Below are 24,643 nucleotides of genomic sequence, written 5' to 3' on the forward strand. Positions count from 1 at the left end.
CACTGATGCCTACAGTTAATAAATCAAAATGGTCTGATTTTCAGAGGTGAAGGTCACCTTCAGTTCCCACTGAATTCAATAGGGTTTGGGGTGCACAAAATTTTGGCGTAAGCCAATAAAGGTGGGGATTATTAAAAGTACTCTTTGTTGGCTTAACTCTGCTCCCACTGGCTTAAGGGCAATGCTAAATTGAACTCAGTATTATACCTTTGCAGGACTAGGCCTCTAAATTATGTCCTCATTTTTTGCTCCCACAAATCAATCTATAAAAGTTCAATAATCAGATTTTAAGCTAAACACACAAATATACAAATGCAAAATGGGTAGCTACATATGTTAACTGGAATTCATGTGTAAATAGCTATTTGCATGCACAATTCCCCAGTCTGCATGTTACATCAGTAGCTGGTAAATAAGAGGCTGTTAAGGAAACAGGGTCAGAGTTAAGGTTCTGTCATTAATCAGAAACTGGCTAAGAGACCAGAAAAAAGAGTAGAAATAAATAGTCAATTTTCAACTTTTCACAAGGTTAACAGGAGGCATCCTTTGGATCTGTACTAGAACTACTGATGTTAAATACGAATAAACAGTGTGGGAGAAAAAACTGCAGATATCAATATGTTTTAGGTTAGTCATGACTTGAGAAGAATGTGAGGAATTTAAGAGGTTCCTAACAGACACTGTGGCGGATTAAGTCCAGATTGTAAGTAACAATTTGGACTACTCATATGTACTGGTGGGTACAAACAAACAATTCAATAGAAAAATAACTGAGCCTCAGTCTGACAGTAAAATAAAAACTATTTGCTCAAAGCAAAACAGTGGTCCAAAAAAGCCACACACATTAGGATGTATAGAAAATAATACCAGAATATACTTCTCTGTAATGATAAAGCAGTTCCCTATGTATACATATAGTGTGTGCTCACAGTTACTTCTCTGCACATGTATGTGTACAGTGCAGCTTAACTAAAGATTTTCACAAATGCAGCCCTTCAGGATCAGTCCTGCCCTCATGCTGACCCCACCCCCTACACACATATGCCAAAACCTGAAAAATATCCATTAATACATGCTATAACTTCCAGGTTATAGTTACATTTTCATAACATCTTAGGCAAGATCACTTGAGAAGATTTAACGTACAGTCACAAAAGGGTTATATTAGAGAAGGAAGCCAAACATCATAATATGCATATTTCCTGTAGAGATTTTAAGTGATCTTTCATAATATTTGTGCGTTACCATCCAGTGTTAAATAATACCCCACACAGTGGTACAAAGTAAAAAACACAAAACATTAAGGTTTGCACTTTCTTTTACATTCATAGTATTTTGTTTTTAAAAGGTTAATGTACATATACACACAGTTCAAAGAAGCTTTCTGATATTTTTAGAAAAATCAATATCTTTCTTCTGACTTTACCATGTTGTTAGGGTTCACCTTTTGTTTGTTTTTAATAAAAAGCACTGGAATTTTCCAGTATTTATTTGTCAGTGTGACAGCTCCCATGCAGTTCATTTTAAAATACCAGTTAAAACCATTAATTTATTTATTTGTACATAGCCCTTCAGGAAAGGAATCGAAGGAAGAATAACTATTTGTATACCTTTCATTTTACAATTTGGTTTTTAATCTTTTACACATCCTTAAACAAAATTTAAAAATAAATTCTAGTACTTTCCCCAATTGTCTTGGTCCTAGAATACATTTATTATCTTTTTCATTGTATTTCATTCTTTTGTATTTACAAATCCTCTGCCTTGAATATATAGCAGCATCTTATTTTGGAAGCACCAAGTCCAGTATATACGGAGCCAGGAGGAACATACAAAAATAGAAGTCAATTTGACTAAAATTAAGGAGTTCTTTAGACTAGTTTTTTAATTAACTTAAAATAAAAAAATAAAAATCACTTCTACAATTTCCTCTTGTCAAGTAGTAAAGGGTCAGTCTTCCATAACACAAATTGTCTGATGTGATTTATCTGCACAATACTATCCTGACTCTTATGTAGTACATTAAACTTTTCAAAACGTGTCATTAAGCCACCCATAAAAGTCATCTCAAATTGTTTTTTCCAAAAAAATATGATAGACTTACAAATCTAATTTTCAGCCTCTTTTCAAAGAAAGGACTATACTTGCTCTCTGTCAAACATCTTTTAATAATATTTTACACTTCCATAGAATCTTCCATCTGAAGATCTCAAAACTCTTGTATGAGTTCGAAACACCCTGTAATGTTGCTAAAATTGATAATTTTAGCAACATTACAGGGTGTTTCGAACCAGAGTTTTAAAGGTATTTAGGTGCAGATAATCATCTTGTATGATTTACAAAAGTGCCTTGCTCTTTAAATAAAAAAATCAATGGGAGATAAGCCCCTACGCGCTTTTGAAAATCCCATCAGGCACCTATTCTGCATCTTTAGGCACCTAAATACCTTTAATAGTCTGGCCCTTAGTGGTATTCCCAAGGCCATGATGAGAGTCTGGCATGCTGGCAGAGTTGGAATCTGAAAACAGTTCTCTCTTTCAATTCTGTGTTTTCACTCCATGACCATCCTTCTCTAGTATTTCCCCAGTACCAAGAGATAGCCTAAAAATAATTAATGGTACAGCCAGACAAATAGTGTGGAAAACATCTCAAATTAAAAATTAGATCGTGATGTGTCATTTTCATAATAGACCCTTTTGTATTTACTTTTTTGCCTGTATTCATGGGAGCAGAGTTTTCTTACACACAACACATTTACCTGAAATTGGTTTTCCAAATAAACTAAATTGATTTGTGAGATAAGCAGCAGCTGTTTTAGAATTTTGTTTGTAGGGTTGATGAAGGTATCAGTGCATACAGGGAAATGATAGAAGATGAAAGGGAAATTAGTGTGAAGGCTAAATGGAAGGAAGAAACAAGAGCGGAGAGAGAGTTGATAGGATGGCCCACTTATCAAGATTTGTGCGACCTCTGTCAAAGGGAGATGAGCAGAGGTACATATGAGGATGAGCTGACACGGTCGACCCTCCCAACTGCCCCAATAGATATGAATTGGGGGATCTACAGAGAAGGCTATTCTTCCTAGTCAGCAATAGGTGCACAATCTCCCACAGCAGGAAGAGGAAAAAAAACGGCCATTAGTGACTACCCTTACTCTAATATCTGCAGAGAAGAAACAGCTGCTCTCTTTTCTTGAACCCCTCAAGGACCATTTTGCTCTGCCATCCTATTAATGGCCTCACTGGATTCCCCCTTCTGCCACCCTCTGAACTCCAATACAGTATTTTAAATATATCTTTTATTATTGGTCTTAGCATCCCAGACACTTGAACTCCATTTTTCTCTTTTACTCTTTACATACCCCTTTGCATTTCCTTTATTTCGCTCTTAAAAAGCTTCAAAGTTTATTGCTCCCTAGAATTTTTATGAGCTCTACTTTTCTCCCAAATACCTTAAACAAGCTGCTATTCATCCACATATCGGAGTGGAGTCTAAGATGTTGGTTTTGACCTACAAAACCCTAAAGAGTTTGAGGCCATCTACTTGAGAGAATGCCTCCCCCTTATCATAATGGCACAGCTGCAACCAGAAGATGTCCTCAAGCTTGATTCCTCCTTCACTATAAAAGGCCGGGGAGTACTGGCAGCAGGCTCCCCATAAAAGCTAGTTTCCTCTGAACTGCTCTGACCCTCAAACTCTGAAATAGCCCCAATTTGTTGGTTTTCCAGGCTCTTTGCAAAGCCAATCTGTTTGAGCAGGCATTGTGGATGGCAGAGGCAGTGGAGTGCACTAGAGGTTTCATGCTGTACGGGTCATGTGTTTAGTGACCAAATGATGTGTGCAGTGAGGGAAGAGGGAGAAGTGTTACTGCTTTTGATGGTTTTATGTTCTGTAACTTCTGAGTCATTGTGTTCTTAAATGTGCATCAAGGGCACCTAGCACTTTGGTGGTCATTCTTTGGTGTAGAGTTTCTTTAGACCAAAACAGAAATAAATACGTAAATATTGGTAGGTCTTGTAGCTTTATAAATGCCAGTTTATGCTGCTAATTAAACTCCTCATTTTACTGATACTAGATTTTTAAATTTACCTGGTTTTGTACCAAAAATCACAGTACAGCTGAAGTTTAGAATCAGTGAACAAAGCTCAATTACTTACTCAAACTACCCTTAAGATTAAATTCACTTACCATGCCCTCCTTATTCAACAAAAGTATGTCCCCTCTAGTACATATGCTGATTTAAAAATAGATCCTTATAAAAAATTTTAAAAATCCTCCCTTTATCTTCATAATTTCATGACCAAGTTTTCCAATTATGATGATGCAAAATCTCCCGTTATCCCAGTGGCTTCTAGCCTAATGGCGTTAGCAATCGCCCCAAACATTTTAACAAATACTTGCTTGCTCTTATCTAGACCTAATAATAATAAAAATATAGCATTTATCTAATGCATTTCTTATATAGTGCTTTTCCATCAGAAGAGCTCAAAGCACAAAAGAAAAATACCATTATCCCCATTTTTAAAGATGGGGAAACTGAGACAATGAACAGTGACGTGAATTGCCCAAAGATACCCAGCAGGCCTGTGGCAGAGATGGGAATAGAACCCAGGTCTCCTGTGTCCCAGTCAAGTGCTCTGTCCACTAGGCCACACTGTCTAATGGTTCCTTTAAAGACTCTCAGTTCTTTTTCTTGTCAGTGCTTGTGTCATAAACAGATAGTTAAGGGTTAATGCCTCTTTTACCTGTAAAGGGTTAAGAAGTTCACCTAGCCTAGCCGACACTTGACTAGAGGAACCAGGGGGGGACAGGATGTTTCAAAAGGAAGGAGGGAAGTTCCCTTTGTCTCAGTTTTAGTTTTGGCCGGAGTGGAAAAGATCAAGGAATCAGCCTCTTATCAGGATAGTGAGTATTAGTGAAGGAATTAGCTATGTTTATTTTCTTTTGCAACTTGTCTTGTGCATAAAAGGGATTGGTGGGGTGAAGGGGGCGGGAAATGATTAATTCCTCCTTGTTTTAAGATCCAAGGGTTTGGATTGGTGTTCACCAGGGAATTGGTGGAAGAGTCTTTCAAGGCTACCCAGGGAAGGGTTATAGTACTTGGGGGGGGGAGATATTCTGGTGGGGAGGTAGACAGAGTTTCCTAAATGACTCAAATAATTTGGGTGGTGGCAGCAAAACCAGATCTAAGCTGGTAGTTAAGCTTAGGTTTTACCCCCACTCTGAACGTTAGGGTACAGATGTGGAGACCTGCATGCGAACCTCTAAGCTTAACTACCAGCTTAGATCTGGTTTTGCTGCCATCACCCAAATTATTTATGAGTCACTTGGGAAACTCTGTCTACCTCCCTCACCCCGAATATCTCCCTCCCAAGTACTATAACCCTTCCCTGGGTAGCCTTGAGAACTTGAATCCAGACAGACTCAATAATGCCTGCTATTTCAAACTAGGCATCTCGACTCACCACTTCATGTTTCTTACTAACATATTGCAACTATCCACCACCTCCTCCATTCTCTAACCTTATAAAATCCACTGAAGCCTTCCAAATCTCTAACTCTGTAAGAAGGATCATGTAAGAAGGAGAATCAGTGCTTGATGAGACAACAGTAGACTAGAAGGGATAACAGTCAACAATCACTACCACCATGCTGAATTTCACTTCAGGTATTAAATACAACTTCACAAATTAGAGGTGATTTCAGAGACAGAGAAAAATACATTGTTTTTCCTACATTAAAAAATTCTCAGAACCATTCAGTTGAGACCTCTAGAACCTCCTTGCTTTGGAGCAAGGTATTGAAATTTGGCAGAGGCATTGCCCTGGCGTCAGTCATGTGCCTTTTGCTGTTCCCATGCGGGAAAAGAGCCTGAATGTGGCCATGCTGTAAGCCACAAATAAATATTGCAGTCTCACTAGAGATTTGTCAGAATTTGTCAACTAAATTCTCTATAGATTCCATATGTATTCAGCATGCTTCAGCCCAGAGCTGGAGAAGCTTTAGGGACATTTCCCTGCAACTGCTATTTCCAGCAGCTAGTGGCTGCTGTAGCACAAGGCACCAGAACGGAGAGCAAGGAGACTGTCTCTTTTGTACTCTCAACGTCCCCACTTCTGGTGCCCAGGGAATTTGGAAGAGGATGCACCCTGACTTGAATGCAGAAGGGACAAGAGCCGGACATGGGGTGTGGGGGGGGGGAAGACTAGGACTGGCTAGGCGAAAAGACAAGAACCTAAGGGGTAAAGGGGGCAGGCAGAGATGACTGAGACAGGGACAGTCTGGAGGGGACAAGGCAGAAAGGGTCCAGCTCAGGGGAAGAGGCAGAAATGTGTGACCACTAGACCACACTCCCCTCCAGAACCTAGTGTGGAACCAAGACACCCAAGCTTCACCAATCCTGACATCAGAAAATGTGTGCGCAACCCACTGGCAAAGCATATGTCTCAGCCCACCCCCCCAGCCTGGTCCACACAAAGGATGACAGCCTACTACTGCTATAAGTTACTCCGTGAGCTCAAGTGGCAGAGGATTTAAAAGTTCCAACCCTGCTGATGACCCATGGGGGTGTCAATATGATGATTCATGATTGAATTTCTGGTTTTACCAGCTTGCTTTAAAACAAAAACCCTACAAAATGACATTTTAAAAACCCCGACATTAAAACAACACTATTAAAGTTGCAAAGTACTCAAAAGTTAGAAAATGCCAGAATTAAGTTTGCTAAGAAAATCCAGGTCCTGGACACCTAAAAATTAGTTCTAGAGCTTCTCATTTGATACTTTTGATCTTAATCTCTCTTGTCCTGATTTTTAAAGCTATTTAGGCATTGCTTCACTCAGTGGCACAATGCCTAACTGATTTAGGAGCCTATGCCATCTTCAGAAGGGACTTAAGCACTTGAGTCTAAACCTCACACACAGTGTATAGTATTTAGACTCTTAAGTGCCTAAATCCCTTTGGAAAATGAGACTTAGGCTCCTGTAAACATCTGGGCCTCAATTCCCTTATCTGTGAAATGGGAATAATACCTCCCTCCCCCATTTCACTGGTGTGCAATGAAAACAAACAATATTTTTGCAGTACTCAGATACTATAGCAATAAGTACTACAGAAAAGCCAAAGAGGAAATTAATAATTCTGACTTCAGAGCAGGGTTTGAATAATGAGCAGTAAATGAGGAGAGAAAAAAGTAATGAACAGCTACCCATTCAGTGAGCTTTGTCCATCATGTGCCCTGAATAAGGTAGGGATCCTGGGCAAAAAAATAGTATGTGAACATGTAACTGAAGACTGCATCATACTGCATACACACAAGGGGACTGAATTAAAGTTGTCTGTACCCTTTTCTGGCACTTCCTAACTTTCTGAGCACTTCACTTTACAACCCTCCAATGGTCTTTTAATGTAGCTTTTTGTGTGTAATAATTACTTGTATTGCCTCAGGATCCTAAAGAGGGCTTAGCACTCCATAATACTAAGCACTGTACAAACAACTACCACAGAGACTGTGTCCCTGCCCCAGGGAGCTCACTATCTAAGTTTCAGACAATATACACAAACTGGTAGGGGAAGGAGAAATACACCATAATAGAGAGGGATGTGATTATATCACTTTGTAGCAACAGTGGTCTCAGTAGTCACAGGAGTTTGTCAGGATGTTACACCAGTGGTTCTCAAACTTTTGTATTGGCGACCCCTTTCAAATAGCAACCCTCTGAGTGTGACCCCCCTTATAAATTAAAAACACTTTTTTATTTATATTTTTATATATATTTTTATATATATTTAATAATATATAAATGCTGGATGCAAAGTGGAGTTTGGGATGGAGGCTGACAGCTCGTGACCACCCATGTAATAACTTTGCGAACCCTTGAGGGATTCCAACCCTCAGTTTAAGAACCCCAGTTTACATGATCAATTTAAATTTGCCTTTTTTTGTATCCATACTTTAACTTTGAGTCTTCATGAACTGTAATAATATGAAAAGCTCTATTTCACCAGGCTACATGTTTTAGCACATGATTTTGGTTACACAAAAGATCTTTATATAAATCAAACAACAAATAAAATCAATTGTGAATAAAATACAAACTCACCTCATTTCCACCAACAGCTTTGGTTAAAATCACTGCAGAAGATACAGGAGGTGGCATACAGCCTACAGTCTGCAAACTAAACACAAAAAAGGAAATGCAATATTCACTGCAAGACACTAGCACTACACAACCATCAAAGCTGAACAGAAATGAGTATTCATCAGAAGCTCAACTGTCTAGTGGTTAGAGCACAGCACTAGGCAGCAAGACTTATGTGTTCTGTTATCATCCACGCCACTGTGATCATCGCTGCTCTGTGATCCTGAATAAATCAGTTAACCTGAGTGACTCTGTTTCCCGATCTGTACCATGGAGATTATAACACTTACAATTCACAAAACTGAGTCTTGATTTATTTATGTGTGTAAAGTGCTTTGAAACACCACATCTATTATGGAAAATATGCAACATAAGACATATGCATTTATTTTTCCACAGAAGATACCATGTTCTAAAAATGTGGACCACTAAGAAGGGGGGCGGAGGGAGAAGATGCAGGTTCATTATTTTAGGTTCAGATTGTCCTTTTCTACTTTTAGTTAAAACATTTTAAAACACCACTAAAATTTTTATTTATTGTATGTTAAGAGAAGTTGTCAAGTGCTTCATCTTTATTTGTATTTTCATTCTCTCTTGTAAAACTCAGAAGACTGAAGATAAAAAAATTTCTTCCTTTCTGTTTTTTTCCACATCTATTAGTTAAACATCAATTGCTTTCCCCTCTAATTTTTAGAAACGCAGATACTAAAATAGCTGAGTTGCGCACATCCTTGTTTGTGCATCAGTGATGCTTTAGTATGTGTATTGTGTATGGTGAATGCTTTTGTTTAAGTACATCCCACAAAAATAGTAGAATGTACAAAAATTAATCATTGGTTATTTTAAAATATATATTTAATATGAGAACATGCCACAGCAGATTACAATAAATTTAGGAGGTTAAGTTTTAGGCCTAAATACTTGACAGTGTATCTTTTGAAAGGAAGGGGTCTTGAGTTCACGTACCACAACAATGTTAGCCACTATGGCTTAAATAAGTTTTATATTACATATGCAATGTTGCAGGCATTACATCAGTAACATCATAATGCCCTAATCTTGCAGGGCATCTTCTAATCACAGTCGCTAAGCTTACGCAAGTAGTGCCTCTGGTTTTACAAGATATGGAACAAGAGTTCAGACTCTGCCCAATAGGACTTGAGGCTGTTAAGGGCAACAAAACCAGCTAAGCATCTTAACTGATAATGGGCCCAACCTAAACTTGCCAGTGTTTATGTTTCTGACCCACTATTCTAGTTCAAGGCCATCTCTAGACATTAACTACTTTGAATTTTAAAGTGTTAGCTCACATAGAGATGTAATATCAATACCCCTTTGGTGTTAATATCACTTTATAAGCCAGCACAGCAAGAAACTATATTACAGAATAGATTTGCTATTAATGAATGCTTAGAAACATGAGAAAAAAATTAAATGAGAAGGAATGGATAAAGGATGATCAATGTGGCCACTTTATCAGTCACAGTTAGCGTTGTTAGAGAAGGAAACTGCAAACGATGGAAAGCAGCGTTCTATGGATCCAATAATGCAAAGTTTGGAGTACCTCCTTTGAGGTGGTGAGTGCCCTCAATGCCTAATAATGCCAGTTGGAGTTAAAAGCATTCAGTGTTTCTGCGGGATCAGCTCTAATTTATGTATTTTTTAAAGAGGCAATATATATACACACAAACAGTCTGGCAAGTTGATGGTGCCTCTCTAACAAAAAAGGGCAGACAGGCACATGGTGATATGGCTGCCCTATCCACTGCATCATATCTTGACTTAATTAAATCTCTTAAAATGGTTAGTTCATGGAACTTCTCACCTGAAATAATAAAGAGCAAAAAGGGGTGGGTTAAAATAGAAGTTATCAGTAGAGATTTGAAATGTATGGCCATCTCCAGTTGACGGAAAAGGGATTTCTGCACTATAGAAAGAGAAAGCTTCAGTGAACAAGATTTGTGTGAGCCACTTCGAAAATCAGATATTACATTTGCAAGCCTTTTTTAAAAATCACTCTACAGACATACTTCTGAATATCTTTTATAAGAACATATTAATCTATAGAAAAGCATGTTGTATGCTAAATAGAAAGTATTTCTAACAGCCTGCATATCAAATGAGTTTCAAAATATGTATATTAAAAAAATAGCCTGAAAACGATCGTATTATTTAATAAGAGCTTTATGCAACACACTAACAAAGTGTATTCCATGTCCCCCTCTCCTGGCCAACAGCCAAGCTGGTAGAAGTAATAATGGAGATATTCCATTAGGTCAGGCAGTAGCAGTCTGTGCTGTGGGTATGAAGGTCTTGGGTTCAAATGCTGATGATACCCCATACATACTTTTCCAGTGTGTTACAACTATTTGATTATTAAGAAACCCTGAAATCACCTGCTTCACATATGCAGTGAACACCATCACGTTAGATCTCTGTAGCTTGCATCTCAAAACCTTAGTGTTGTAAATGGCGACATGCTTATAGAATCCCTTCCAATGGTGGAAAAGATTAACACAGGCAGGGCACTCAGTTGCTTCTTCAGGTTACTTTTAAAGGGACACTATCAACTTGAAATTCAGTCAGTCGACAAAAATGAATTAAAAATTTTTGGGTGGTATCAGCTTGTCTTGTATTTCATTCTCCTCTCTTATCCCCAGCCTCCACCCTCAGGTTTATTTGTTCTAAACATCCTAAAAATAATTTAAAAGCAAACAGCTTTCAGATATCACATTATGTAAAAAGAAGGAAGGAAAGATGGAATGCAACTATAGAAAATTAAAATTTAAAAGCTTGAGAACAAAGCTAAATGAAAATGAAGGTGCTGATAAGATTTGAATTTGTCCCTTAATTTATAACAAAAAAAAGACAGCTACTCTGGACAGACAAACACAGCACTCCTAACATTCAGGAGACTCAATCATTAACTAACTACAGAAGCACTGCAGGAAACTTACTTTGGCCTTGATTGTTGTACTTTTTAGGCACAGCCTTGAGTTGAGAGCAGTGCTGAGCCACACAGTCCCAGAGACAGCACTAGGAGATACTCTGCCATGGGAGGCAGAATGACTCTGGGAGTTCATGAGAGCACAGTGGCAGCAAACCCCGTTACACTCTTTTGTGAGGAGAATCTTGCCAGCCCCTGATCCTAGCTCTGCTATTTGATATGTGAAAAAGAGAAGTCTTGGCCCCACCTCTTCCTACCCCACCCCATCTTGATCGGGGTACCCTAGTGCCTCTAGAGAGTAGAGATAGAGCCGTCCAAGTGTTCCACAAAACACAGTGGCAGCAATTCAGCCTGGCCGTTAAGCAGGCTGTGCAAGGGGTGGAAGGCTCTTTGCATCCTCCCCTAACCCATCCTCAAATGCTCACATAAGCACAAGGCAGAATGCAGCCCAAAATTTGCTAAACTAAATTTAAAAAGGTCCTAAGTTGTACCCAGTTTATTTGTTTAAGTAATGACAGAACTCAGTGGTTCTGGTTTCCACTGCTCTCCCTGTCCTGTATGCTTTGCAAAGGGATTACAGCTCCCATTGAGTTTTCCCCTTCAGCAGCATACAGCTTTCCCCTCAACTGCTGCTTGCCTGACCAGCATTCTGAATAGCTGTATTCATAAAGCACCCTCTTAAAATAATTTTCCATGAGTTCACTAACCTGAGCATTCTTTGTGTGAAACCCCCATATGATAGGCTAATTGTAATAAAAGGTGAAATACTGTGAAACCAGAAACGATAGAATGATTTTATGGGTGTTGGTGAAGCATTTATAAGCATCACAAAAAGCATATTTGCTCATTAGGTCCCTGTGTAAAAATGACCATAAATGCATATTTGAGAGAAAACCAGTGATTAGGGAGTTGCATGTATATACCCCTGTGTATTAAGGGATGCATTCTTATCTTAAGGACTAAAGTGGCATGAAAAATGTCATCAAAAGAAAGAGGGGAATGGGGATGGCAATGCAGAGAGTGGGAAGAGAGGAATCAAAACTCCTTGCACTTTGCAGTCTAGCAAATGAGACTGTTCTGTGTTAAGACTGAATTTTGACAGGCTATGACGATGAGGAAGCCTGTCATTAGTCATACCGGTGCAAACCCTTTGCAATCATATTCACTGTAACTGTTTTTATGCTTCACCAAGTCTAAATTAATTCTGATACACTGGCATGCTTCTACTCCAACTGTTCTATTGACACCATTATGAGAAACAGCACTAACATTTCCTGAATGATGTTTTTGTTGTCTCAAATTCAGTGTCACTTGTAATGTGTGCAGCACTTTATACTTAGAAAAACAAAACTGTCTGGAGAAATACTTTTGAAAAAAACAGCAACAGCTCTATTTTAAGGTCTTATCTTGCCAACACATACACACCTGAGCAGCTTTACAGCTAAGATATTTAGATGGGGAATTATTCTGAAGCAACACCACACTATTGGAACAATGGGGTTTCTTCCAGTGGATGGAACAGCTCTGCTCTCTATTTACAACTGGGATATTTCAAACACAATAGATTATTTTAATATTTTAACTACACAGCAAAGCCTGGTGGTTCTTGCCATCTAAGTTTGATTTTGATGCATCTCTATTTTAGGATTTTTTGTACTGTTCATTATCATATCATTTATGGTGTCACTTTGTATCTATAAACATTTGTTTGAAGATTAGAAAAGTTCATTTAAGACAATGCCTTTTATTCTCATGATAAACAGTCACTACTGAATTCACCATTTCAAAGAACAAGAGATTTGTTCCAACATAAAAACGCTAATTTTTTTTCACAACTTAGCAGAACTAATATTGAACAATCATTTGGATGTGTACAGTGTGATGCTAAATACACACAATACTTGTAACACATATGCCATAAATTATGCTTTTTAAAAAAAAGTATTCATAGATTTAAGCCTCTCTTCAGCAATCACTTTTTTCCCATACATCTTGAAACCTAGCATAGCAGCTTCGACAGACTGCTTGTCAAAGAGAAAGCTGATCTGTTGCAAGCTCCCTACATATGAAATTAGCTGACAAGTCTTTCTAAACATGAGACCATAATTCTGAAAGGATAATCTTATGTGTACCGCTTCTTCAATAGCAAGTGTCATAGCATGAAACTACACAGTGAAATCTCTTCACTATATAACTGTTAAACACATATTACTGGTACAGCAGCCCTTAATAAGTAGCCATAAATATATTTCACTCTAATATGTTTAAACATACCCTTTTAAAAGCCATTCATTTATAGGTGTGACTGATAATGCTTGAAGAAAAAGCCATATTGCTGTTGGGAAGAACACAAGTGTAAAGATCTGGACAAAAAGGTGTAGTTTCACATGCATCAAAGCACTTGTCAGCTCCTGCAAAACAAGAAAAGAGGAAGCTCCAGTCATAACAGCGAAGGCAAGTTCACTTTTGTGCTGTTTAAAATAGGGTCACCTTTATAGCAAGACAAAAATGCATGCATTTTAATTCTTTTAGAAGTCTGTTCTCCCCTTCAGTAAGTAAATCCCATGAACGCTAAGGCCCTGTCTACTATAGGGTCTTTTGTCAAAAAATGTCCCACTGTTGCTAATACCAGTTCAGCTCCCATCATGGTAGGTTACTGCAGAAAGGTCTCTGGCTCTGTCATCCTTCCAAGAACTGTGTCAGCTGACAGCCTGTCAACACTAAGGCTCCCACTGTTGATACCACAAGGGAGATGAACTAATGTAATCAATACGGAGACAGTTTTAAAAGTTTCTCTAGTCTATAGAGTCAACAAGAGGGTACGTCTCTTGCATGCCAATAGGAAAGGACCTTACACTGTAGAATGAATCACAGGTATGCTTTCTTTAGTGAAAAGTTAAAATTCAGATAGCAAATTAATTCAGTGTCAGTTTTTATTTGTTAAGCATCCCAGAAATGCTTAAAAAAACTGACATTATACACCAGAATCAGAGAGCAAATTCATACCAAGTTATATTAAGGTTTGGAAGAACTACACAGAAAGAACGCTGAGGCTATGACAAACTAACAAAAGCAAGAAAATTCAGAGAAATGAGGAGCAAAATTCAGCTGGATGCAGGAAAAATAAATAAGACTTTGTTGTTACACAGCACCTTTCATCAGAGGACCTCAAAGCACTTCACAAGGGTGATTAAAGATTATTACATATTTCCCTCTTAACCATGCGTCTCCTCACATTGGTATTCTTGTTGTACAACAATTCTCTTAGTAGTTTTTGTATAAACATTTCCTTTCAAACAAAAGAAAAAGTCTTGTTGTCAGATCAACTCTTTCTGAATGTAATAAATCTGAATGGAAATGGATCAACCTAACCTATTTAGCTGTCTCCTGCAGAAAAACACTGGAGTCCTTTCCAGTCACTTTACTTAACTGATGTCTAATGTAATTCTTATGAGAAAGCTAATTTGTTATGTTTCTTCAGCTATCTTTAATTAAGTTAGATAGGTCAGATACATTTAAAAAAATGCAGAAAGTCTAGTTCATTGCACATAAACAGTGGTCACTTTTTAAAATGTAAATTTGTGTCAGCTGGCAACTGACTCTTTTCCAAACAGTTTAAAGAGTAAGCATCTATTGAAGCTTTTAATTTTAAAATTTAGCCAACTTTAAGAAAAGAGGCAATTTATAAATAAAAAAAACAAACAAGCAAGCTTTAAGACCCCCATTAAGGTCAAATACTGCATCTTTATCCACCCAATCCACCACTGAAGAAAATAAAAGTTTTGGAAATATAAGTGATTCAGCATTGGTTCCTTGTCAGGTACTTTTGCCTTCTCTTAACAAACCAAAAGTGTTTCCCTCAAACTTGACTTAAAAAAAAACAAACCAAACAAAAAAACCACATTTGATCTAAAAATCTTCCCCTTTATTCTATTTGCAAGGTGTTCTCAGGAAGTCACATAGCCCTGAAAACTGGGATTTATAATATGCACTGACACAATATTATCATAAAAGAAACAATATATTAATTTTTTGTTTAAATATAGACAACCTTTAAGAAGTGAAGATATTTTTTAAAAATGGAAAATCTTCAATAAGACTAATGGCAACCTATGAGAGAAAGAGGTCCTCTTTATCCATGTGAGACTGATCTCAGTGCAGTACAATCTGTGAAGCATTAGAATAGCATCTTCTGAACCAGCATTGTATATCAACTACTGCACTACAAATGGTCTCATCACAGTACTACGTCATCTTTTCTTCAACAAGGAGAACAATGATGAATAGAGGGTTTACCACCAGCAAAGGAAAGCATTTTTTTTAAACACCAGATGTGGTGAAAGAATACAGGAGGCGATTAAAGTATAGCTATTTTAAAAGTTAAAAATATATATATATTATTACATATGCTAAACCCCCAAATAATTAGAAGAAGAGAATTATCTGGCACATTTGTACATTCAGTCTTATTTCTTGCCAGGTCCGAAAAGTTGTGTCCCACCACAGATCATTCACTAGGCCAGTCCACGATCCCTAGTACAGTGCATGGGTGACAATGTCACACACACCCCATAATCAGTCTGGGTGAGTGTGAAATTGCCACCTATTGCTGGATTTTAGTACGCTACAGTTTTCAGTAGTTTTCTTTTCTAGTGTATCATCTTATATCTTTTGGGAAATGCCCTATAAGGAACATAAGATGGGTTTAATCAAAACTATGCAATATTAAAAATAAAGAAAACAAAAACTTATCTATAAGTTGGCTGTGGACTCCAGTGCAACACTGCTGTAGAAGTGCATGCAGCAGTGCCACACTAATGGGATAGACCTTTGCAGACCTGAAAAGATGGAGGTGGGGGAGGAGATTTGCATTACAAGAAATATATTCCCCAAATTACTGGCGTTTTCAATGTCTTTGCTGGTCACCTTTAAGAGAAGCCAATACATTTTGGATCATATTGTCAGTCTCTATCATGGATGCAAAGGAAAGGCGTGAATAAGGAGCCTTCACTCTGTTCCCCATCTCACAAAAAGGCCTGTCAGAATTTCAGTCTGTGCACTTGCGAAAATGCAGAGATCTCTCAGGACACCTCAAAGGGGGACGGGGAAGCTGTCAAACCATAGCCCCGCCCCTCCCTGCACAAGCCAACAGAGAAGGCTACACCATCTCCCCAACATATCATGACATTTCTGTGCCTCCCAAGCTCCCACAGGGCAGCACAGTTCCACTCCTCCCTCCAATCAAGCCAATGAGCACAATATGGCCTTTTCTGTATCAGTACATACACACAGTAAAACCTTTTTTAATGATTCATCAGATTCCCCACTGTACAACTGTAACTGCTACACAGATATTCAGGAATCTGATTTCAAGTTCCAGGTCTGTGGGGACTTAGCTAATGGAGCGCTTTCAAAGACCAAACGGGCCAGTAAAGTTAAGTGGGCGTGATCGTGACGTAGGGGCAAATATTCTGCTCATGTATTATGACTACAGAGTTATGACTACAAATATAAAATTCTCTCTGTTTATGGTAATTCATGTTTCTGAAAATACAACCAAGATGCTTTTTGTATGGGCATAAACAGAGCCTCACCAGCCAGATACAGAAGCCAAGCCCTCCTGCCACCCTCACTTGCTGGCATGCCTACCACAGTACTGTCCCTGGAAAAGGTGTGGGGGTCCATCTCTCTTATCCGCTTCTAGTTAGCAGCTGTTTTATTATTTTGAAGCATCAAGACTTGAAATGACTGAAAGGAAAAAGGACCTTTCCATTTCTTCCCTGCACTCCAGGAATTCCTGCCTGCTGAGAGAAGAGAACCTGACTACACCACCGCTTCCCAGCTACTGTTTTTGGGTCCTCTACCCCGTGAATAACTCCAGTGCTAGCTTCTGTTAGTATTTATTGGTTTTCCATGTGGAAAGATGAAACTGACATGATTCCTGACAGTTTCACTGATAACCACAGGCTTCTGAAATAGCAGCAATGAAGCCAACCAGAGTTATTAATTTCACTGCTGCCATAACTGGGCAAAACCATGAGAATCGACAGTGGCACTGGAGCAATCTGACTATAGACTCAGGATGGCATTAATTCAGACTTGGCTCCTATTTGGAGGATTATCTTCACAACCATAAGCTTAGAAACTTAAAAAAAATATGAGAGCTTAAATTCTGCAGAATTCAATAATATAGTATGGCTCAATAGCCAAGAGAAACTTCCCACTTAAAGGTGGGATTTGTCAAACCCTGGTGCAAAGTATCAGCCAAATTATTGATTTCCTCATTGCTTTGCAGCTAGCTAAATTAGGGTATGTCTACACTACAAGAGTAGTTCGATTCAATTTAATTCGAATTTGTGGAATTGACCTTACAAAGTCGAATTTGTGTATCCACACTAAGGACACTAATTCGACTTTGTGAGTCCACACTAACAGGGCAAGCGTCGACATTGGAAGCGGTGCACTGTGGGCAGCTATCCCACAGTTCCCGCAGTCCCCGCTGCCCATTGGAATTCTGGGTAGAGCCCCCAATGCCTGCTGGGGGGAAAATGTGTCGAGGGTGGTTTTGGGTAACTGTCATCATTCAACCGTCACAACCTCCCTCCCTCCCTGAAAGCGCCGGCGGGAAATCTGTTCGCGCACTTTTCTGGTCAGTGACAGCGCGGACGCCACAGCACTGCGAGCATGGAGCCCACTGTGATCATCGCTGCACTTATGGCCGTTGTCAACTCCTCGCACCTTATCGTCCACCTCTTCCACAGTCAGCTGCTGAGAAATCGGGCAAGGAGGCTCCGGCAGCACGGTGAGGACATGAAGTGTCAGAGTGGCACAGACCTCTCAGAAAGCACGGGATCCCGCGCCGTGGAGATCATGGTGGCAATGGGTCATGTTCATGCTGTGGAACGGCGATTCTGGGCCGGGGAAACAAGCACGGACTGGTGGGACCGCATACTGCTGCAGATCTGGGATGAATCACAGTGGCTGCAAAACTTTCGCATGCGTAAGGGCACTTTCCTTGAACTGTGTGACTTGCTGTCCCCTGCCCTGAAGTGCAAGGACACCCGGATGCGAGCAGCCCTGACTGTGCAGAAGCGAGAGGCCATAGCCCTCTGGAAACTTGCAACGCCAGACAGCTACCGGTCAGTAGCGAACCACTTTGGCATGGGCAAATGTACCGTGGGGGTTGCTGTGATGCAAGTAGCCCACGCAATCGTTGAGGTACTGCTCTCAAAGGTAGTGACCCTGGGAAATGTCCAGGTCGTCATAGATGGCTTCGCCGCGATGGGATACCCAAACTGCGGTGGGGCTATAGATGGAACTCACATCCCTATCCTGGGACCGGCCCACCAGGCCAGCCAGTATATTAACAGAAAGGGCTACTTTTCAATGGTACTGCAAGCATTGGTGGACCATAGGGGACGCTTTACCAACATCTACGTCGGGTGGCCGGGCAAGGTTCATGACGCGCGTGTTTTTAGGAACTCTGGTCTGTTTAGACGCCTGCAGGAAGGTAGTTTCTTCCCGGACCACAAAATAACTGTTGGGGATGTGGAGATGCCTACAGTGATCCTCGGGGACCCAGCCTACCCGCTAATGCCCTGGCTCATGAAGCCCTATACAGGTGCCCTGGACAATGACAAAGAACTCTTCAACTACCGGCTGAGCAAGTGCAGAATGGTGGTGGAGTGTGCTTTCGGATGTCTCAAGGGGAGATGGAGGAGCTTACTGACTCGCTCGGATCTCAGCGAAACCAATATCCCCATTGTTATTGCAGCTTGCTGTGTGCTCCACAATCTCTGTGAGAGCAAGGGGGAGACCTTTATGGCGGGATGGGAGGTTGAGGCAAATCGCCTGGCTGCTGATTACGCTCAGCCAGACACCCGTGCGATTAGAAGAGCCCAGCGGGAAGCGCTGTGCATCCGGGAGGCTTTGAAAGCTAGGTTCCTCAGCGAGCAGCGTGACCTGTGACTATTCAGTTTCTTTACAGAGAAGCTGAACCTGCCCCTGTTTCTTTACCCAGTTACTGTTGACTATCCTCTGCAGTTACATACCCCATTCACCCCGTTTCCCCCCTTCCAACACACGTGTAAAAATAAAATACATGTTCCATTATTACTTAACAAAGGTTTCTTTATTAATGACTTTGCGTTAAAGGGTTGAAACTGGGACGCAGACTGTGCTGGGTAGGGTGTGCAGTGATGTAAAGACCGCCTCTAAACTCGAGGAATGACAGGCTCCTGCTCCTAGAGCGGTCCGCAGTGCCGGACTGGTTGTTTCAACGGAGACTGCCATCCCTCCTTTTTGGGACTCTGTGTGCGGGGGCTATGTGACCTTGTTGCGGGGGAGGACGGTTACAGATTCCCCTGCTGCGTGGCTCTGTGGTCCAGGACAAGGACCGCTGCATAAGATCTGTAACCGCCCTCCCCCGCTACAAAGTCACGTACCCCCCCACCCACACAGAACATGGAAACCACCTCCCATACTGACCCGGGTGCCTACTGACCGCACTGTGTGTGTGACCTGCTGCTGATCCTGCCCCCATGTCTGTACCCTGGTAAAGGTGACTGTCCTATGCAATTACCAACCCCCTTCCCCACCCCCCCCTTCAAACACAGTCTTCTGTACAAAAACATGACGGAAACAGTAATTAACAGCAAAGTATTTTTAATAATCAACTAGACAGTTAGGGGATGAAACTGGGATTGGGGCTTGGGTGAGTCAGGAAGGGAAGGACTTCTCAAAATTTAGGGAATAAGAGCTTTTGGGTAATTGAGTACTCTGCTGGGGTGGAGTGACAATTTTCACGGCCCCTGGCGCCCCTCCTTGTTATTTTGGGTGAGGGGGGTATGGGACTTTGTGGAGGGGGAGGGCGGTTGCAGATACACTGCAGGGGGGCTCTGTCCTCCTGCCTGCGGTCCTGCAGAACATCCACAAGGCGCCGGAGCGTGTCCGTTTGCTCCCTCATTAGTCCAAGCAGCGTTTGAGTCGCCTGCTTGTCTTCCTCACGCCACCTCTCCTCCCGTTCGCTGTGTGAGCGCTGGTACTGAGAGAGGTTCTCCCTCCACTGGCTCTGCTGGGCCGCCTCGGCTCGGGAGCAGCCCATAAGTTCAGCGAACATCTCGTCCCGTGTCTTTTTCTTTCGCCGCCTAATCTGCGCCAGCCTCTGTGAGGGGGATGCTGGGGCAGGTCTGGAGACAGTCGAAGCTGTGTGATGGGAAAAAGGGAGTGAATTCCTTGCAAAGATACATTTTTGCGAACAATGAACACAGTCTAGTCTGTCTCTGTGAACAAGACCATGCACAGCACCTATCTCATGCGCACTCCTGCTGCATGCAATCCGGAAAGCATAATCTCTGCCCCTGTTCCACCCCCTCGCAGTCTCCCCCGCCCCTTGGAATTCTGGGTTGAGATCCCAGTGCCTGATGGGGCAAAAATCATTGTCGCGGGTGGTTCTTGGTAAATGTCGTCAGTCATTCCTTCCTCCGGGAAAGCAACGGCAGACAATCATTTTGTGCCCTTTTTCCCTGGATTGCCCTGGCAGACGCCATAGCGTGGCAACCATGGAGCCTGTTTTGCCTTTCGTCACTGTCACCGTATGTGTACTAGATGCCGCGGACAGAGGCGATTCAGCAGCGCTACACAGCAGCATTCATTTGCTTTTGCATGACAGCAGAAATGGTTAGCAGCCGTTCTGTACCGTCTACCACGCCATTGTAAATTGGCAATGAGATGACGGTTACCAGTCCTATTGCACTATACCTTCTGTTGCTGTCATAGGTGCCCCTGGCTGAGATCAGCCGGGGGCGCAAAAGACAAAAATGGGAATGACTCCCCGAGTCAATCCCTCCTTTATGGTATCTAAAAATAGAATCAGTCCTGCCTAGAATATGGGGCAAGTGTACTAGAGATCCAGTGTATCAGAGAACCAGAGAGCACAGCCGCTCCGTGTCAGATCATGCAGGAATGATGAGCTGCATGCCATTCACAGGGGGTGCTCCTGCAACAACCCCATCTGTTGCTTCCCTCCTCCCCCAGCCTTCCTGGGCTACCATTGCAGTGTCCCCCCCATTTGTGTGCTGAAGTAATAAAGAATGCATGAATAAGAAACAGTGACTTGTTAGTGAAAAGAAATGAGGGGAAGGCAGCCTCCAGCTGCTATGATAGTCCAGACAGGGCATTAAGCAGTGTGGGGGAGAGGAGCCCAGCATCCTGCTGTTATGATAGTCCAGGCAGTACAGCATCTTTTCTTTACACATGAAGGGCGGGGGCTGATGGAGCTCAGCCCCCTGTTGCTATGATGAAGACGGTTACCAGCCGTTCTGTACCGTCTACTGGGAATGACCGGGAGGCCAGTCAGGAGCACTCATGGGCTGATGACGAGGACGGATAGCAGTCCTATTGCACTACACCATCTGCCACAAGGCTGATGATGACGACAGATATCAGCCACATTGTACCATCAGCCACCAAGGAAGGGGGGCGAGGATGCTACAGTACAGTGCCGCAGCATCGCGTCTACCAGCAGCATTCAGTACACATAGGGTGACATTTAAAAGAGTCAAGAGACGATTTTTTTCCCTTTTCCTTCTGGGGGTGGGGGTACATTGACGAGCTATGCCCTGAACCACCGCGGACAATGTGTTTGACCCTACAGGTATTGGGAGCTCAGCCAAGAATGCAAATGCTTTTCGGAGACTGCAGGAACTGTGGGATAGCTTGCGTCCTCAGTCCCCCCTCCCTCCCTCCATGAGCGTCCATTTGATTCTTTGGCTTTCCGTTACGCTTGTCACACAGCAGCGCGCTGAGTCTCTGCTATGGCGTCTGGAGATTTTTTAAAAATACTTTGGACCAGGCCTAACATTACACTAATTCCCCTAATTAGATGCAGGAGTCGCCGAGCGAGATCACCCTGAGAAGGGTCACTGAAGGAGATAGAGAGCGCATGCTGCGTGAAAGCCAGCACAAACCAGGGGCCTATGCTGCCACACTCGTGGAAGCAATACTCCCAGAATACTTCATGAAAGCCTGGCGCAGAAAAGTGTGCTACCACGGAGCACCCAGTAAGGCAGCTCTCTCCAGGAACCTCCTGCGGAGGCTTTTCGATTACCTCCAGGAGAGCTTCGCGGAGATCTCCCAGGAGGATTTCTGTTCTATCCCCATATATATATATATATATAGATCTCCTTTTCACATAGTTCAGATTCCTGTTACATTAATAATAAAAGTTTACATGTTTAAAAGCACTTACCGACTGATCCTTCCCCTGATTCAGGGTCCAGGGTAACTGCTGGGCAGGGTTGGTAGGGGATCTCCGTGAGGGTGATGAAGAGATCCTGGCTGTCAGGGAAATCAGCGTTGTAAGCGCTGTCGACTGCCTCGTCCTCCTCATCTGCTTCCTCATCTTCCCCGTCCACGAACATCGCCGAGGAACTGGCCGTCGACACTATCCCATCGTCGGAGTCCACGGTCACTGGTGGGGCAGTGGTGGCAGACCCACCGAGAATGGCATGCAGTGCCTCGTAGAAGCGGCATGTCTCGGGCTGGGCTCCGGAGCGTCCGTTTGCCGCTTTGATTTTTTGGTAGCCTTGTCTCAGGTCCTTGATTTTCACGCGGCACTGCGTTGTATCCCGGCTGTATCCTCTGTCTCTCATGGCTTTGGAGACCTTCTCGTAGGTCTTTGCATTCCGTTTTTTGGAGCACAGCTCCGAAAGCACAGACTCATCGCCCCACACAGCGATCAGATCCAAGACTTCCCGGTCAGTCCATGCTGGGGCCCTCTTTCTACTCTGAGATTGCATGGACTCCTCTGCTGGAGAGCTCTGCATCGTTGCCGGTGCTGCTGAGCTCGCCATGATGTCCAAACAGGAAATGAGATTCAAACTGGCCAGACAGGAAAAGGAATTCAAATTTTCCCGGGGCTTTTCCTGTGTGGCTGGTCAGAACATCCAAGCTCGGACTGCTGTCCAGAGCGTCAACAGAGTGGTGCACTGTGGGATAGCTCCCAGAGCTACTAAGGTCGATTTCCGTCCACACATAGGCTAATTCGACATAGCCATGTCGAATTTAGCGCTACTCCCCTCGTCGGGGAGGAGCACAGAATTCGAACTAAAGAGCCCTCTAGGTCGAACTAATTAGCTTCCTGGTGTGGACGGGTGCACGGTTAAGTCGAATTAACGCTGCTAAATTCGACATAAACTCCTAGTGTAGACCAGGCCTTACTTACTAACGCAGCTGAATTAGGAGCTATTTAAGTTATCCTCTTAAGTAATAGATCAAATCAGTCAACAAGGTGAAAAGGAACAGAGAGGCTGGACTGGCAGAGAAATGCAATGGTTCTCTTTTAAGTAAGGCCACCTGAGATGCGCTGGCAGAGAAATTTGACAGAAAACTGCTGCACCCCTCCTCCCAGTCACCAAAGTTTTGCAGGCAACTAAGCAACATCTCTTTTCCTTAAGCTACAGGAGACTCTTCCCCCCAACCCTCCCCCCCCCCACACACACACTTTTTTTTTTTAAATAAATGGAAATAAGAATTGAAACAGGCTCAGGCACCACTGAAGCACTGCTGAGTCTGGTAGCAGAGTCAAAGCACAAATGCAGCAATATGCCTTTGAAGTTCAGCATTCCACCAACCACAACTGAATATAAGAGAATCTTCTAGAAAACTGTTTCCAAGCCATAGGCAGGCCATGGAGCTGTAGAGAAACTCTTCTGGGACCACTATTCCAGGCAATAAACTGCCACAGCAACTGCTACCACTTGGGCGCCCACCTCTGCAGCAGTTTGAAGCCACTGGATCATCGTAAGCATAGATCCTGTAGCTACGTGCTCAGTCAGCAACATTTGGGGATGATGCTAAGCCCTCTGTGTAATTCATACAGGCATGGAGCCTCCATTTACACCCTCTCAATCTCACTAGAGATCTACTGTGGGATTTCTGCAGCAACAAAGTGTCTCCACAGGTGAGTGAATTTCACTCAGTATGTCCTGCTCCTCTCCCCTTCCTGCGCTGTGTACTTATTTTTAAAAACACACAAACTAGTTATGTACACATGTAACTTTCACATGGTTCCATTAGTCATCTACCAACAAAAAAAAAGGTGAGTAATTTCATGTGCCTAACTACAATCAGGCCTGATGAAGATCAGTCCAAACTTTTAAAATAAAATGAATAAACTTATTTACAGTACCTCAGTTTTTAATGAGAGTCCACTGTTAAAGAATATAGCGGAAACTGCAATGTATGTTATCGTAATTTCTGGCTTCAGTGGTCCTAAAATAACAAACACAAAAACAAAGTGAACCACTTAAGGAAATAACACTATAAAAAGTTATAATACACCAAAATAATTAAATATTTCAGAATGTAGAGAAATATTTGGAGCACTTTTGATCATTAACTTTAAAGTCTGTTTTAAAAGACTACGTTTTGCTATTTAAGTGAATGTCATTCTTATTTTAAAACAAAAACAAGCAAGACTAATTAACAGAGATAGCAATTAGGCATGATGCAATGAAGAGTATGCCTTTGTAACCATTACCTGTTGGTTACCATG

At 41.9% G+C, this 24,643-nt stretch overlaps 1 protein-coding gene across 4 annotated transcripts in view; it reads right to left on the reverse strand.

Annotated features, from left to right (window-relative positions):
• The window catches only part of SLC10A7 (solute carrier family 10 member 7), a 194,301-nt gene that overhangs the window by 165,938 nt on the left and 3,720 nt on the right, over positions 1 to 24,643 (reverse strand). For 3 of the 4 annotated variants that reach the window (XM_045019556.1, XM_045019557.1, XR_006579922.1), the window contains exons 2-4: positions 24,278 to 24,360; positions 13,363 to 13,499; positions 8,103 to 8,178 (exon numbers count right to left, since the gene is read on the reverse strand). In XM_045019556.1, coding sequence (XP_044875491.1) covers positions 8,103 to 8,178; positions 13,363 to 13,499; positions 24,278 to 24,360 — 296 coding nt within the window. Of the gene's footprint in view, positions 1 to 8,102; positions 8,179 to 13,362; positions 13,500 to 24,277; positions 24,361 to 24,643 lie in introns of those variants that run through there. The other variant, XM_045019558.1, reaches the window with a different exon arrangement.

Source organism: Mauremys mutica, chromosome 5 (genome assembly GCF_020497125.1).
Source record: "Mauremys mutica isolate MM-2020 ecotype Southern chromosome 5, ASM2049712v1, whole genome shotgun sequence".
Lineage (NCBI taxonomy): Eukaryota > Metazoa > Chordata > Testudines > Geoemydidae > Mauremys > Mauremys mutica.